At 37.8% G+C, this 16,114-nt stretch overlaps 2 protein-coding genes across 4 annotated transcripts in view; one reads left to right on the top strand and one right to left on the bottom strand.

The window, feature by feature from the left end:
* The window catches only part of rtn3 (reticulon 3), a 27,645-nt gene extending 24,119 nt beyond the window's left edge, over positions 1-3,526 (bottom strand). Inside the window, exon 1 of one of the 3 annotated variants that reach the window (XM_067445263.1) lies at positions 3,225-3,526. In XM_067445263.1, the coding sequence (XP_067301364.1) occupies positions 3,225-3,318 (94 nt within the window). In that variant the 5' untranslated portion in view covers positions 3,319-3,526. The remainder of the gene's footprint in view (positions 1-3,224) is intronic. The other 2 variants (XM_067445264.1, XM_067445265.1) reach the window with 2 other exon arrangements.
* Positions 3,527-6,415: 2,889 nt separating this feature from the next.
* On the top strand, positions 6,416-15,655 carry men1 (multiple endocrine neoplasia I). Its single transcript, XM_067445262.1, has 10 exons — positions 6,416-6,569; positions 7,681-8,152; positions 8,792-9,000; positions 10,486-10,614; positions 10,790-10,830; positions 10,928-11,015; positions 11,096-11,232; positions 12,037-12,175; positions 12,275-12,448; positions 14,573-15,655. The coding sequence occupies exons 2-10, from the start codon at positions 7,717-7,719 to the stop codon at positions 15,071-15,073; spliced, it is 1,854 nt and encodes a 617-aa protein (XP_067301363.1). The 5' UTR covers positions 6,416-6,569; positions 7,681-7,716; the 3' UTR covers positions 15,074-15,655.
* The last annotated feature ends 459 nt before the right edge of the window (positions 15,656-16,114 follow it).

The following is a 16,114-nucleotide window of genomic DNA, read 5'->3' as shown; positions in this document are numbered from 1 at the left end:
ATATCATTACAATTTAAAATAACGTTTTCTATTTTTATATATTTAAAAATATAATGCATTCCTGTGATGGCAAAGTTGAATTTTCAGCATCATTACCCCAGTCTTCAGTGTCTCATGATCCTTCAGAAATCATTCTAATTATGCTGATTTGAAGCTCAAGAAATATATTTTTTGTATGCATTAAATTGATCAAAAGTGTTAATAGATTTGTTTCAAATTAATGCTTTGAACTTTCTGTGAACTTAATGTATTAACTAACATGAACCAACCATGAGCACTACATTTGTATTTGTTAATCTTAGTTAATAAAAATCCAGCTGTTCATGGTTTGTTAATGTTAGTTCACAGTGCATGAACTAATGTTAACTAAGACTTTAATAAAGTATTAGTACATTTTTAAAATTAACATAAAAAAGATAAATAAATGCTTTATAAGTGCAGTTCATTATTAGTATTAATGAAAACTAATGAACCTTACTGTAAAGTGTTACCAAAAATATATCAGTTTCCACAAACATATTAAGCAGCACAACTATTTTCAACATTGATAATAAGATGTTTCTTGAGCAGCAAATCAACATATTGAAATGATTTCTGAAGGATCATGTGACTGAAGACTCAAGTAATGATGCTGAATGAGCTTGGGATCATAGGAGTTGTTGACTTCACTTCCACAGCCGATAGAAAGCAATCCGACGGACCTCAGACAGAAATCGTGTCCATGGGTGATCTATTGTATTAAAGTTGTATTGTTTATATGTTTCTGTGGTGGTATAAAGCCGGGCGGAAGAGCCTGGGACATATTACGTTGCTGTTTTTAGTATATGCCGCAGTCAGCCGCTGCCAATCTTTTCGTTTGTTTATTTCACGAATAATTACATTTAATATCCATCTCCTTCTTCTCTGGACTTTAACTTTGTTAAACTTGTAACTATAAGCCACTAATAAATGTGTTAATCACAAACATTTCCAAACAGTTGCTCTAATAAAACACATAATATGGTTTCTACAGAAGTAAACTCAGAAATCGAGGGTCACGCAGATATGACATCATTGACATGGCGACGCAAAGACACGGGCCGATACACTGCTTAAAATAGCTGACTTCTCTGGATTTAAACATTTAGGATAATGTAAATACACAAGTCAACAATAGATATAGCATTGTTCTTTTTTATTTATATTATAATCAAAAAATCCTGCATAGTGTTTTTAAAAGAAATGATAAAAAACTATTTTAATATTAGTTATGTTACGAATCAACTACCCACAAACTACCCATTTTTGACCCCCGGTTTCACAGAAAATGATTAAACCTACTCCCAGACTAAATTACATCTTTGAGCTGTTTTAATTGAGAGCAACTTGCACTGATACAAGATGCTCATTACACACTGTAATTTTTCAAGAACACATTTATAAAAGCTACTTAAATGCTCTAATTGAACTAAAGCTTAACAATCCTGGTTTAATCTAAACCCTGCCTGTGAAACCGGGACATAGACTCACAAACAAATGCACTTACAAACTAGGAAGTCTATGAGGAAACCATTGCATGCTCGCGCTACGGATTTCCAAATGAAAGTGCGTAACTGTTAACTCAATCACTATCGATGGAGCTTAACCTGAATTTAACCCAGAATAATACATTATGGCCAAGTATGGCATTATTTACTGCCTTATATAGGTAGAATGTGTGTAACATTATGATCTGCTCAGTGACAATGGCACCCGCACAGGCATCTCAGAAGGCCATTGCAGCTAAATTTAACCATCTGGTTCAATAAGTCACCTTCACATATGGTGTCTGTGATAACAAGACAGCCATCATGTCTACATCCTTCCAGCATATTCAGATCCTAACCCCTGACTGAACTCTATGTGCCTAAGCTCAAGAGCCAAACAGCATTTGAAGGCATCAAACATTTTAAACCGAGCTGGAAATTCAGAGCAGGGTGACGTCATGGAGTCTTAACTTTACGGTCTAATTCTATTAGATTCCCAGACGCCTAAATAAAGCCAAACCAAGGAGGACAGAGGCGCTCCATATATGCTGACGACGGCCTGAAAAGCTGCGAACCAACAACGTCCCTAGTAAACAAAAACCACACGCCATTGTTTTCACAATGGAAAAATATACAGTGCACGAACAAAAGACATCATGTTATTTTATTGTTTTCAAAACGGAAAAATACACGAACAAAGGACAGCGTGTTAAGTCAGAGACCGACTGATGGACAAACTGAACTGCGTTTAGTGCAATTGGGTTTGTTTGTCATTTCTAAAAATGTATTAACGTTACCTTTAGGATTGTTTACACTGCAGTCAAAATGACAGGCGAGAAGACATGATAAACAAAGCCATCAGGCTTGACAGTAGCGATGGTAGGACGACTGACTCAATTATCCGAATCGATTCTTTCATATAGTTCGTTTTAAAGAACCGACAGAACATTTATAAAGGCGTTTTTAAATATCATATACCCTTGTTCAGTAAATTACAGCCATGCAATGTAATATCAATTTAATAATACAAATTAATACAAATCTAATTGAAACATTGTGGGTTGAATCAAGAACCGATTCAGTTCTGAACAGTCAATCGATTCATTGACGAGAGACTCATAATTGGCTGCTCTAGACAGCGATATTGATTGCTCTCGCTTGTCACGCCGCTAGAAATGTAGATGGGGTGTGTAAGCAGGTTTTTTTCCCTTCCTTTACACCGTCCTCCAGTTTCGGATGCATCTGCACTGCAGATCATCAGCTGAGCCGCAACATGTGCCCATTTCAGTTCAAAGAAGTATTATGTGTCCTCATATCTCTCCGTGGCCTTCTCCTAAAAATAAACGTCAGGTCAAAGCAGTGGATGAGAACACATTCATTCGGAGTCCCACATCCGCCATGCCATTTATCCCTGCAAAGTGTTCAGTCAATAATCGTTCTATTATGCCAAAGGGAGGCGATATGGAAGTGTACGTGAGAAATAAACAGAGCATTACTGTTGCATAACGCCAGTGTTCCACCTACAAGGCATTTTAAACATGTGCATACATTCAAATCGACTATCATCTCGTATTGTCCTCACTCACTCAGCGCAACCTGCCAAATGAATTTCCACAGGTTCCATATTTAGCATGTCAATAAACACGCGCCAGAAATTTACAAACAAACAGAACAAATCCTACGGTAGCCTACTGTTGTTGTCGTTCACGTTTCTCTTACCGGAAAACTTTGAGTCTTTGGCCGTTGCAGGGTGTGCATCGTTTAGGCCTTGTGACGACGAAATCTGAGAAGATTGGGTCATTGGATCTGCCATTTTTGTCGCGTTGCTCCACACAGGATCTGCAGCACTGAGGTGTCGTTGAGGTTGTGGCTGTTGTTTGGTAATCTAAAGGCTCCCGATACACCGAGTATTTCCCAATACAGCAGCGGCGTCACCGAGCCTGCACACTCATTAGGTGAACCTGCCTGAATGTTGCAGTGGATGGGGGCGGTGGAAGACAAACAGGGCGGGTACATGAGAGAGAGAGAGAGAGAGAGAGAGAGAGAGAGAGAGAGAGAGAGAGAGAGAGCGTAATTGGGGTGAGAGAGGTCGATGGGTTGCTTAAAGAGGTAAACAAATGCCTTCTGTATTAAAGTATGATCCTAAACTATTATCTGTGTTTGTTATATGCATTCAGTCATTAAAAATAATCGTATCAACCTGAAGCCAGATTCCTCATTCTATTCTGCCGTCTCGACCATCCAAACAATCTTTATTAATCCTGGATTTATCCGTTTGGATTAGGTTTATGTCTAATATATCCTCGCATAGTTAGAAAATATACAGTAAACACTAACTCTATGGCTCGTGATTATATAATGCTTTCGCATTTGTGCGCTGGAGATATGACGCTAATGCTGGGTCAGTATTTAATGTGCAACAGCGCCATCGTTTGGATATAATGTCTTGATGGTAGAGAAGGGTTTACTGTGGTAGCCTTTATGTTTACTGTGGGTACAGTGGGCCCTCTGGTTTTGACCAATTTTTTTAAATGATTTTTTTAACTAATTGTATTATTATTATTATTGTTATTATTTTACTTAATCAGAAAAGGTTGTGGCACTCACTGTGTGAACATACAAAAAAAATCATAGACATGATTGTAAAAGGTTCAATGGTCCTGAAAAAAATAGTCGCGAAACAAACAAATTCTTACAGAAAGCTCTTTTTTTTTAGATAGCCTATCAACCTCGAATTTGGAACAGCTCGTTTAGGTTCATGACTTTCATTTTCTCACAGTTTTATGGTAAACCGTGTTTTGAAAAGTATAAGAATTGGAAATAGTATTTTTGTGCATTTTTCATAACAATAAATGTAAAATGTACCTTTTTTGTAAAATGTAAATTTTTCACATAAGCAATAATCTGCCAAGTGTCATCTTTAAAAAGAGACCAACTCTGTGATGCAGGGCTGCGTCCAAAACCTGGAAAATACTGCCTTCGGAGGACACATTTTAAGGCAGAAAGGCATCAAGGCACATCCATATCTAATGTTAGATTCACTTCCTCCTGAGACACTTTCACATGATCGAGTTTTGAAGGCAGCATAGATGTATCCTTCACTGCCTTTGATATCCCACAATCCCGTGCTTTCCATTCAGTGATAGTTGAGCTGGGAAAAAAGGTGGCGTCGGAAAGTTTGTTCAGTTTGTAATGTACGTTTTTGACCAACATTTTCCACTTCTGATGTAATTTCTTGCGAGAAATTACTATAGCAATTAAATAGTTTAGTTCTCACCAAAGCTCGCTCTATTTTGCTGTAATTAAACTGTTACACTGCCTCAGAAGTTTTATTTTCGTGAGGAGCCTTCACAAGCGCCGCCTTACAAGCCATTGCCTGATAAAATGAGGCAACGAGTCAGCTCCCTAGGTTTTCGGATGCAGCACAGGTCTGTGCTCTAAAGCATTAAAGGAACACTATGTAGTTTTTCGCTGCTATGGTCACTTATTCAAAACAAATGCTTAGCTTGATGACACTGAGATTGAGAGCAGAATCTTGGGGAGTTGCCATCTTCACCTCTACAGCCGGTGGAACAGAATCGGGATGGGATGCGGATAGAAATCATGTTCATGGATGAGATTATTAACGTTACTGTAATATGAAGCAGAGCAGGGCCGAGTGCAGGAGCTGAATGAGGCCGCTGGAGCGATTGCTAATGAGAGACGAGCCTGAAAACACAACTCGATAGCAGTGGAGCTTTTATTATGCCACAGTCGCCACTTCTGCTTCTGGTCAAGTGGTAACGCAGCGCTGTTTTATTATATTAGACTAGTTAAAATGATATTGTAACGTTACTCTATGTGTTCGCTCCATGGCTGCTATATGAGACACTTGCACACTGCAGTGAGCTGTTGCTATTAGAATATCATAATAAGAAATGCTGGATGCTTGTGTTGCTAAATGGCATTGTATGAGAAGCTGTATTACTGTACAATAAATCGTTTTCTGACTATAAATGTACCCAAACAATTGTTCCCTTGTCTAATAAAACATAATATATTAAAACGTCTTTGGTGTTTCCATGGTTTCTAAAAAATAAAACTGGAAAGCAAGAGTAAGGCAGAGGTCACCAGGCGATCAATGGACAAAACCCTTGTCCTGGTTAAAAATCACACATTTCACCAGGCTTAAACATTCTTGGATAAAGTAAGTAAGTAGTACACAAGTCAGCAAAAATATAACATTGTTCTAGTGTTTTTTTTTGGAAATTTTAATCCAAAAATCTTACATATTGTGCCTTTAAAGAGTTATAAGAATTTCATTTTTAGACCCATGCTCAAAAATGTATCACAATTACAGCATAAATCTCCTGAAAATACAAAATATTGAATAAAAAAACATATAGGCCTATAATACAATATAGGCCTAATACAATCATTTAATTTGATTACCAATATGCAAACAGTACCAGAGAGTTAAGACTTAGCTACTTCTTTTTTAGTATTAAATCTACATCTACAAATCTACATTTTAAGTAACTGACTTAAAACATTTATGAACAGAAGTATGACTAACTCACAAGATGACAATAATGAAATAATAGGAAAATTGGACCTGGTTGTTGACGTGGCTACAAGTCAAAGCAGAAGCAAACGAAAAGGTAAATTTACTGCTACAAAGAGGCACACACGTTTAGTTAGCGGAAATCAATTAAAACATTAATGTTTTATATTATCCTAGATAGCAGAAAGACGAATATACTGTAGTGTAGAATATCATCCTGTCGATGTTGTAGACTCCAGTCCGATTGGTGGCGATAATGCACCGAAAGCTGGTTCACCAACCGTCATCAAAGCACAAAGATGAAGTTGAAGACTACATTTCCCAAAATGCTTGTAGATAACAGGAAGTACTTTTATGTCGCTGATATGCTCACAATAGGAATAAGCATAATTCAGCCGATTCGACGTTTTGACGTGCGAACAGATTGTGTAGGTCTCCGGTGTTTTGTAGGAGTGGCTGACTCGACTGCGCGGCAAAAGCACGGGGCAAAACAAAAGCATGTGGATGTAATTTCAACAAAGGTATGTTGTGAGAATGACCCCAAGAAACGCGTTATTGTTAAGAAAGTAAGGAGGGACCAGTCTGCTCACTGTAAAATGCCATTTAAACTGGAAAAACACCAGAAACTGCTATTCTTGTGTAAGCTAGCTAGCTGCAGCTCATGACGCAGATGTCCGCACAGACTCACATGGGTTGCTTGCAGTTGCCTTGTTTTCCTTGCTCAAATTCGAAGCACTGGCTCCTTTTTGTGATAATATCTGGGTTATCATTATAGTATTATACAGTAAGACAGCTGGGTTAAATTTCTCCCTTCGGTATCATAAGTTAAACTCTAACGAAGCATCATATTCATCCAGTTAATATTCAAAATTGTTAAATGTCATGTTCAGGCTCAGCCAACCCAAAAGCTTTATTTTAATTTTAAACGTTTACTTGTAATATTTAATTTTACATAAAGGACTTCAACTGTGGTCTTACACGTGTCTGGGATTTCCCCTATTGATTATACTGACTTCTTGGCTTGCTATGATGTGAATTAAATATAAATGGTTATTATGCAGTACCATGGTATTTATTAATGTACTGTAGTATAATAGAAATGTAACTGTACTATAGTAGTGCCAAATAATTATTTCCTTGTAAGCAAAGAATAGCCCAAACTCTTGCCCACACATCAGACACACATTGATTAGATAAGACATAACAGTTACATTCTTTGTATCTACAGGACACAAGGCGGGAGGACACAGAGCTGAAATATGTTGATTAAAACTGTTTCTTGGGCGTCACTTCAATTAAAAATGTTTGTATTGTTATATATCAAGCAGTACAACTTAAATAACAACTATTCGACTATAATAACTATAAGCATATTAGAATGATTTATGAAGAATCACGTGACACTGAAGACTGGAGTAATGACTGATGAAAATTCAGCTTTGCATCACGAATAAATTATATTAAAATCCTAAAAAAGCATTATTTTAAATTGTAATAATATTTCACAATATGTTCTTTTTTTAATCAAATAATTGATGGCTTGATGAGCATAAGAGACTTATTTCAAAAACAAAAAAATAGTAATGCTTCAAACTTTTGACATGTATTAATATGTTTTTGTTTTTTTTTAAGATTACATCAGACTGGGATTGAACTCAACCACTAACCATGGGGATTCGGTCAGCTCAGAAGAAGCATTTCCCTCTTCGGGGCATCGATGGAGTGGTGCAGCTTTTTGAGGCTGAGCTTAAAAACCCAGAACCAGACCTGGCCCTGCTGTCCCTAGTGTTGGGTTTTGTAGAGCACTTCCTGGCTGTCAACAGAGTGGTTCCCGTCAACGTCCCCGGCGTCCGCTTTGAACCTCTTAATCCTGACTGTCCCAACTCTTGCTTCCCCACAGTCGAGCTGAATCTCGTATCTGCCCTCTATGAACGCTTCCTGGCCCAGATTCGTGGTGCCGTTGACATGTCGCAGTACCGAAAACCGACTGGCAGCTCCAGCCGTGAGCTTGTGAAAAAGGTCTCGGATGTGATCTGGAACAGTCTTAGTCGGTCGTATTTCAAGGACAGGGCACATATTCAGTCCCTCTTCAGTCTTATCACAGGTAGATCTTCACACATTAAATATTTAATGTTGTTAAAGGGTTGGTTCTGTGTTTTTTTTCTAGGCTTGGTTGTGTTTATGGGGCGCAGTATAACATGTCTTAATACTTCTTTTTTTTTAAAAAGCTGTGTTTTTCTTATATTTGACCTTTATTCCACACCGCTGTCTCCACTGTCCTTTGAACGGCTCGTTTGCTTCCTGCTGCTATGAAGCCCATCCTTCCGAAAAACGCAATGGTCTTAGATTGGTTAGATGGCCAAATGTAGTTTCCTGTAATTTTATTGGCTGAAGTGCCAAGCACAGGTTGTCCAGAAATGCCGCCCCTCACCATTACAGGCAGAAGTCACATCTGTGGTGACTAGCAAGGGTTTATAATGCCACCAACCCGGGAAGAAGCTCATTGTAGTCCAAACCGGCCGTTTTTGTAGGCAATAAACTGCCATAACTTTAAAAGACAATATCTCCGTTTGCATTGAACTTTCAGCGCTGTAACTTTGCAGATACTGTTTATGCTCAAGCAGCAACATTACACACTAACTAAAGTTACAAAAGTGAAATCGCATGCAACCACCCCTTTAAACAAATCTGGTCATGTATTTTAGATTAACATTGCATTTGTGTCTCTCTCTCTTTCTGTAAGGCACGAAGCTAGACAGCTCAGGAGTAGCTTTTGCAGTGGTGGCTGCATGTCAGGTGTTGGGCCTGAAGGATGTTCATCTCGCTCTCTCCGAAGATCATGCCTGGGTCATCTTTGGCAAGGGTGGGGAAGAGACGGCAGAGGTCACATGGCATGGGAAGGGCAACGAAGACAGAAGAGGTCAGACTGTTAGTGCTGGAGTCAATGAAAGGGTACATAATATTTTATTATTCATGATATGATAAACATTACTGTATACACTATGCCGTTCAAACGTTTGACATTTAACAAGGGTGCATTTAGTTGTTTAAAGTGACAGTAAAGCCATTTGCGTTACAAAAGACGTCAAGTAAATGCTGTTCTTTTGAACGCTCTTTTCAGTTTCCACAAAAACTTTGCAAGCTTGATGATAAATGTTGTTTGTGCACCAAATCAGCATATTAGAATGATTTCTGAAAGAACATGTGATACTTAAGACAGGAGTAATGTTGCTAAAAATTCAGCTTTGGATAACATCATTAAATTAAATTTTAACTCCTGAAGGCATTTTTGTTCTTATTTCACATGCAATAACTCAGGAAGGAAATAAGGTAGGAGGACATTTATTTTGGTAAATGTTGCATCTACATGTGTGCTGGATCTGGATTAAATTGTGGTTATAGCATAAAGTAACCAAAAGTCGCAGCATTTTGGAACAACTGCAGCCTTTGTGTTTAGCTCTTGACACTTGAGTCATTTTAATATTGTTATTCCTCTGTGAGGAATATTTTGTGGTCGGCACAATGGACTAAATGTTCATTTTGTACTAATCAGTCGGGAGCCTCCACTGTAAGTAATGATGTGCCATTTTCTATGATCCATGCATGTTTCATGAAGTTACAAGCCATGTGAAAGCTATATTTGATTTTGCTACACCTGTGGAGTTTTATGTGTTCTAATTTAAATCCAGATGCAGCAAAATTTAATCCAGATCAATATCTATGGATCAACGCAATGGATTGTGTTGATTTTTGGATTCATTTTAATTGTGATAATCAGCTGTAAAAAATAATGGGCCATTTTTCGATCAGAAAAGGTTTCATGAAGTTATGAGCTAAAACGTCCGTATCCGTATATTATTTATATATGGGTCTTCAGATACAAATGTTTAAATGCTTGCTCATGTTTAGTCAATGCCTAAACACATATGCTTGTTGTATTCTACACCGTGAGACCTTTCACATGACATGACACATGACTATCTGAGCTGTATGATATTTTGGACACATTACAGTACAAAAAATATTATTTAATGAATTATGAAAACATTTTTTATTTATCAGCACAAATTGGCTACATTCATTGTAAAGTTAAGACTCTTAGCGTTCAAATGGCACCTATTATGTGTTGATCAAAGCATTAGTTTTGAAAAATATGAAATTTTTCATAGCTAGGTGGAGCCCTCAGGGGGGTTGCCGATGATACACTTCAGGATTAAGGGGTTAAAATGTATTTACATATTTAAATTGCAATAATATTTCGCAGTGTTACTGTTTTTTTACTGTGTTTTTTTATTAAATAACTGCAGCCTTGGTGAGCATAAGAGACATTTCAAAAACTTCAAACATCTCACCGACCCCAAACTTTTGAACGGTAGTGAGAGATTTTTGTAATTTTAAGATTTCATGTTGTAAATCATTTATTCTCTTTCTCCTTAGAGCTGGTTATATCTTAAAGGCTCCTACATGAAGTGCAACAGGAATATGGAAGTAGCGTTCATGGTTTGCGCCATCAATCCCTCTCTAGATCTGCACACAGACAGTACAGAGTTACTCCAGCTCCAGCAAGTATGTCTTTTTTATTTGTTTTAAACTTTCATTACATTATTCTATGCTTCCTGCATTCTATTGGCTGCTCTGTCTATTATGTTTGGCTCACCGTAACTATGTTTGCACACAATCATATTTATGTGTCTATTGTCATCCAAATCAGTTTCTTGACACATTTTCTTTCTCTCTTCAGAGGCTGTTGTGGGTGCTGTATGATCGAGGTGATTTGGAAAGGTGTGACGTGTTTCTAATAAATCAGGGCAGGGATATATAACTCATTTGATCTGATTATTGTATCTAACTCTTTCTTAACATTTTGGGTGTGTTGAAGGTATCCCATGGCAATGGGCACTTTGGCTGACCTTGAAGATCAGGAACCCATGACTGGCAAGGAAAGCCCTCTCTCTATTCACCTTAAGGTATGTGATTAAAACTATATCACAGATATTTACAAGGTTGTCACTTATTAAATGGAACTATTCTGTTTTGTTTTCCCTAGGCTGTTGACTCGGCCAAAAAATATTACAACAACGAGCACATCTACCCTTTCATGTATCTAGCAGGGTATTATTACAGGCACAGAAATGTCCAAGATGCTTTGCGTTCCTGGGCAGAGGCTGCATCAGTAATGCAAGAGTAAGTCAAGCACTATAGAAATCTTTACACAATGAATGATATTATTATTTTAGTTGTGTCTATTAGGGTAATTCCCTTGTGGAAATGCAACAGTTATCCTTTGTTTTAAATGAACTTAACACCAGGGGGCAGTGTAACTGCTTTATTGCTTATTTTGCTAAATGAAACATTGAACATTATGCAAAAAGGCTGAATCAATCTCTAAACTAAAATGTGTCTGTTTCTACTGCACAGTCATGATTTGACGACGGTAAAAAAAACACCTCAAAGCCTCTTGAATGGTCATGCCAAATGGAAAATGTGATGTTTGCCAACATTGTCTGTGTTGCCTCATGCTGTTTGTCCTTAGTGTTTAGAAAGCTCATTCCTGTCTTAGCCTTGGCATCGGTCCCTGTCGACAGAGACAATCTGTACTTTCCTCCCTCTAAACACAGTGCAGTGGACGGATAGAGTGCTAAAAATACTTGATTCTAAAGTCCTGAAGGATGTCTGCACAAAGCACGCCTAGAACCGCTGCTCACTCCCATCCACTTCCTTTTCCCGCTCTTCCTGTTTCCTCTTCCTTCATGACAACATTAGCTATCTCCTACCCTCGGTCCCTCTGACGTATCTTCATTTTGTTTGTGTCGCTTTGAACTATTAAAGTCTTGTTGGATTATAAACAACGTAATTATCAATATACATTGTTGTGTACTGTATATATATGTTTTAATCTTAAAACATTCGCGTATATAACATGTGCATGTGTAAGTTATTTGTATGGAACAAAATATAATCCCATAAACTGTTTTTCTCGGTCAACAGTTACAACTACTGCAGAGAGGATGAGGAGATCTATAAGGAGTTTTTTGACATTGCTAATGATGTCATTCCAACCCTTCTTAAAGAGACAGCAGCTGCTGCTGAAAGTGGAGGAGAAGGAGCTGAAGAAATGGAAAAAGAGGTCTTGTTTAATTAGGCACGAAAGAAACACTTTTAAAAAAAAATTATTGTTTTGAACGACGTTGTGAACAATTCCTTTCTTTATTCTTTCACGTCTAAGGACCAGCCCAGAGAGGTCACTGCTTTGTCTGCCCTTCAGGACCCAGAGTGCTTCGCTCACTTACTCCGGTTCTATGATGGGATTTGTAAATGGGAAGAAGGAAGTCCCACACCAGTGCTTCATGTAGGCTGGGCCACCTACCTGGTTCAGTCCCTTAGTCGCTTTGATGCACAGGTAAAATCCCTCGATTTTCTTAATAAACTCTTAAATGTTTCCACAGTTATCAACATCACAAATGTGGCTTTAAATAGGCAAATGCTTGTGAGTCAATGATTTAATCATTATTGCAGTTCAATTTCTAGCATATTATATATTTGGCAACAGTTCTTCTAACACTAATTGATGGAGTGTGTAGCTTTTAATTTCTTAAACAGCCATGTAGGAAGACACATCACGGCCATATTCCAGGATGAGACTGTCAAGATTCATCAGACTCAAATTGGGAAAAAATGGTTAATAGGGAGCATGAAGAATTATTTCCATACATGAAAAGTCCAAACCTTAAAGCTACACTGTGTGATATTTTCCCCCATCTAGTGGTGTAAAGGTATATGACCATCCAGTGAATATTAGTTTCTGTTCCTCTCAATTCCGATTTCGTTTTAACTCCTACGGTGGCCGATTTAGTCCAAGATTAACGCGGCTTCTAGTTCGACCTCGTCAAGAGTGCCATCGAGTGTTAAAACGCGGAAGGCGAAGCTTGAATTTACGGGTATGTCCCTCTTTGGCTACTGTACTTTCAAGATGGAGGAGCAACATGGCGACCGGCATTCGAACCCCTCACCCGTATGTATTTTCAATGGCATATTATAAACTTACGAGAATTACTTTATTACTTAAAAGAAGTAAATCTACATTAATGAGCACATATTTTTGATAGAACTAAGTGTTTTTAGCTAATAATAAACTAAAAAAGTTACACAGTGTCGCTTTAAATTCATTGAAAGTCTTTGGGATGTGCTGGAGGAGACTTTACAGAGTTCTTGACTCTTGCATTGTCAATACAAGATCTTTACAAAAAATGTATGCACCTTTAGATGGAAATAAATGTTGTGATGTTATTTCCATCAAGAGGTGCATACATTTTTGGCAGGGATGCACAATATTTATTGGATAGATATGGGAAAAATTACATCTTTTTTATTGCTCCGATTAAATAAAATAAATCCAATAACTATATCCGATAAAGTATGCTTGCTTGTAAATCAGTCAGATTTATCCGAGGGTGCGTCTCAATCAGCTCCCTAGTTTAATCGGTGTGCACGTGATGTGACCGGGGTTGAGTCTGAACACCGACTATCGTAGTAAGTCTAATGTCAATGCATTTTATTTATGTATTTGAATACCTTCCTCATCATCATGCACTAAAGGTTAATAGATGCAGTCTTTTATGCATGAAACACCTGAATATGAATTTGTTTTTAATGAGTTAAGCGTAGATAAATCATAGTTCAGTTAAACCCTTTCTGTTCCCAAGTATTGTGGTGCCTTTACACAAAAAAATAAAAACATCTTAAGAGTCAGGACTGATATTTGCCATTTTAGTTAGGCCAGAGCTACTATTAGTTTCATCAGTGCATCTTAGATTTTCTATTCTCTTTGGTGCATGAACTGCACATTATATGGAGATTATAATATAAAAATATGAACTTATTGGTTATTGGTATCAGAATCGGCCACGAGAAGGACTTGATTATCTGTATTGGTTAAATGTTTTCTTATCATACATCCCTAATTTTTGGTGTGAATGATTTTTAATGCTTCCTCCCAACTATTCTACCAAAAATAATAATCACTGCAATAATGACCAATCATAGACTCTTAAGTATTTGATCTATTTAAATCCAAACAGCCACTTTTTTATGGATGAGCAGTATATTACCTTGGTGGTAAATTACAGAAAAATGTATTAACATTGCTACAAGGGTGTTTCTAAAACAACAGCTGAGGGAGTGATGGGATATAAAGTGCATTATAAATAAAATGTATTATTATTATTATTATTTATTATTAACATTTATAATTATCTCTTCTGACTGTTGTAATCAATCTCTCAGTATATTTTCTCTCTGGCAAAGTTGTGGAAATGTTATCATGGATTTTTTTATTTTATTTTTCCATTGGAGTCTATTAGAATACAATAATGATTGCTGTCATCTCCCCTTTACCACTAAAGAAGTTTACTCAACTATGATAAGTTCCACTTCTGAGAACCCCTGGAAATGTGAAAAGGGTCCATTTCAAGTTTTATTAAAATGGCATTTATAATCTAGAATCTGTGTATTCACTGTTTCTCAGATTAGGCAAAAAGTGTCAATCATCACCAAAGATGCAGAACCAGTGGACGACGATGACCAATCCAGTGAGGACCTGCGTGAGGGGCGAAGACGGGTCCCGAGGCGAGAATCTAAGTTAGATGAACAAGCAGGACCGTCGTCTCCAAGCGTGGCATTGCCCGCTCAAAATCCAGTGGCCAAAAAGGTGGGAGGAGAAGGAGGTCGCCGTCGTTCCTCTGCTGGCACTCGAGGTAAAGAGTCTGATGGCAAAAATGAGCCATCATCCCCGAGTCCCATACCTTCACCTTCCCAGCCACCCGTAGTGCAGGGCGGGCCGGTGGTGGTTTTCCACAGTGAGAAGATGAAGGGTATGAAGGAGCTGCTTTCTGCGGCCAAGGTCAACTCTAGTGCCATTAAACTGCAGCTCACGGCACAGTCTCAAGTGCAGATGAAGAGACAGAAACCCACACCTTCTGGAGATTACACCTTGTCCTTCATGAAACGCCCTCGCAAAACTCTTTAAAATGCCCATTTATAGATTTTCTTTCTTTTAACTGTTCATTTTCACATTTTCACCTGGAGTGAAGTTCAATAGTTTACCTGGAAATTACAGTGTTTCTGATAAGCTGATGCTGAATTTATTTAATTCAATTCTTTATAACCGTCGCAAGGTGAAGTCAGAACTTGTCTATCATGCACCAGCAATTTTTTTTAATTGTTTGATAGTATAAAGTAATTGTATTAATTTGCCTTAAATCTGTATAATTATAAGAAGTTCTATTTGAACCCCCCGAATTACAACAAGCCAAAGTGATTTTTTTGTGTGTGTTTATCAGGTTTTTATAAAACATGCAATACAATGAAACTTCTGAAATTTCTTGGCTTCACAAGTCTAACATATTTTACAAATGATTGGGGTTCTCAGCCTACATGATTAGGTCTTGCACTTGTTCTGTTATTCTCCACATAACTGCTGGATCTCATTGGTGGTCTCAAGGCTACAGTCATAGTAAGTATCAAGGGTCAATCAATGATAGTGGTTGTTTAAAATTTATTTTTCTCACTGTGAAAGTGTATTTTCCATTAAATAAACAACTTAAACAAAGTGCTTTTTACTGGCTTTTATTTGCTGTCACGCACGCTGTGAGGGCTTATCATATGTAAATAGTTTAAAATGTGGTCGCCCTTTGAAGCTTTGCACATGCGCAAACGCAGTGTAGTATCGCGTCTAGCGATGAGTGAAGTCCGCTCGTGTCCACGAATCGGTTCTTTTGAATAGCTCATTTCAAAGAATCGGTTGAAAAGCATGTTCTTTTAAAAATGGTTATTTATTCTCATGGGGTCGCTGAGTTGCTGTAGTCCGAGGGTGTACAAACTCGGTCCTGGAGGGCCGCTGTCCTGCAGAGTTTAGTTTCCGTTTGCCTCAACCTGCTGGAAGTTTCTAGTATGCCTAGAAAGACCTTGATTAGCTGGTTCAGCTGTGTTTCATTGGGGTTGGAGCTATAAACTGTAGTACAGTGGCCCTCGCAGGATTGGACACGCACGCCTGCTGTAGTCAGTGCTG

Source organism: Pseudorasbora parva, chromosome 1, assembly GCF_024679245.1.
Source record: "Pseudorasbora parva isolate DD20220531a chromosome 1, ASM2467924v1, whole genome shotgun sequence".
Lineage (NCBI taxonomy): Eukaryota > Metazoa > Chordata > Actinopteri > Cypriniformes > Gobionidae > Pseudorasbora > Pseudorasbora parva.
The sequence above is the reverse complement of the archived record's forward strand: the minus strand, read 5'-3'. Positions and strand labels throughout refer to the sequence as shown.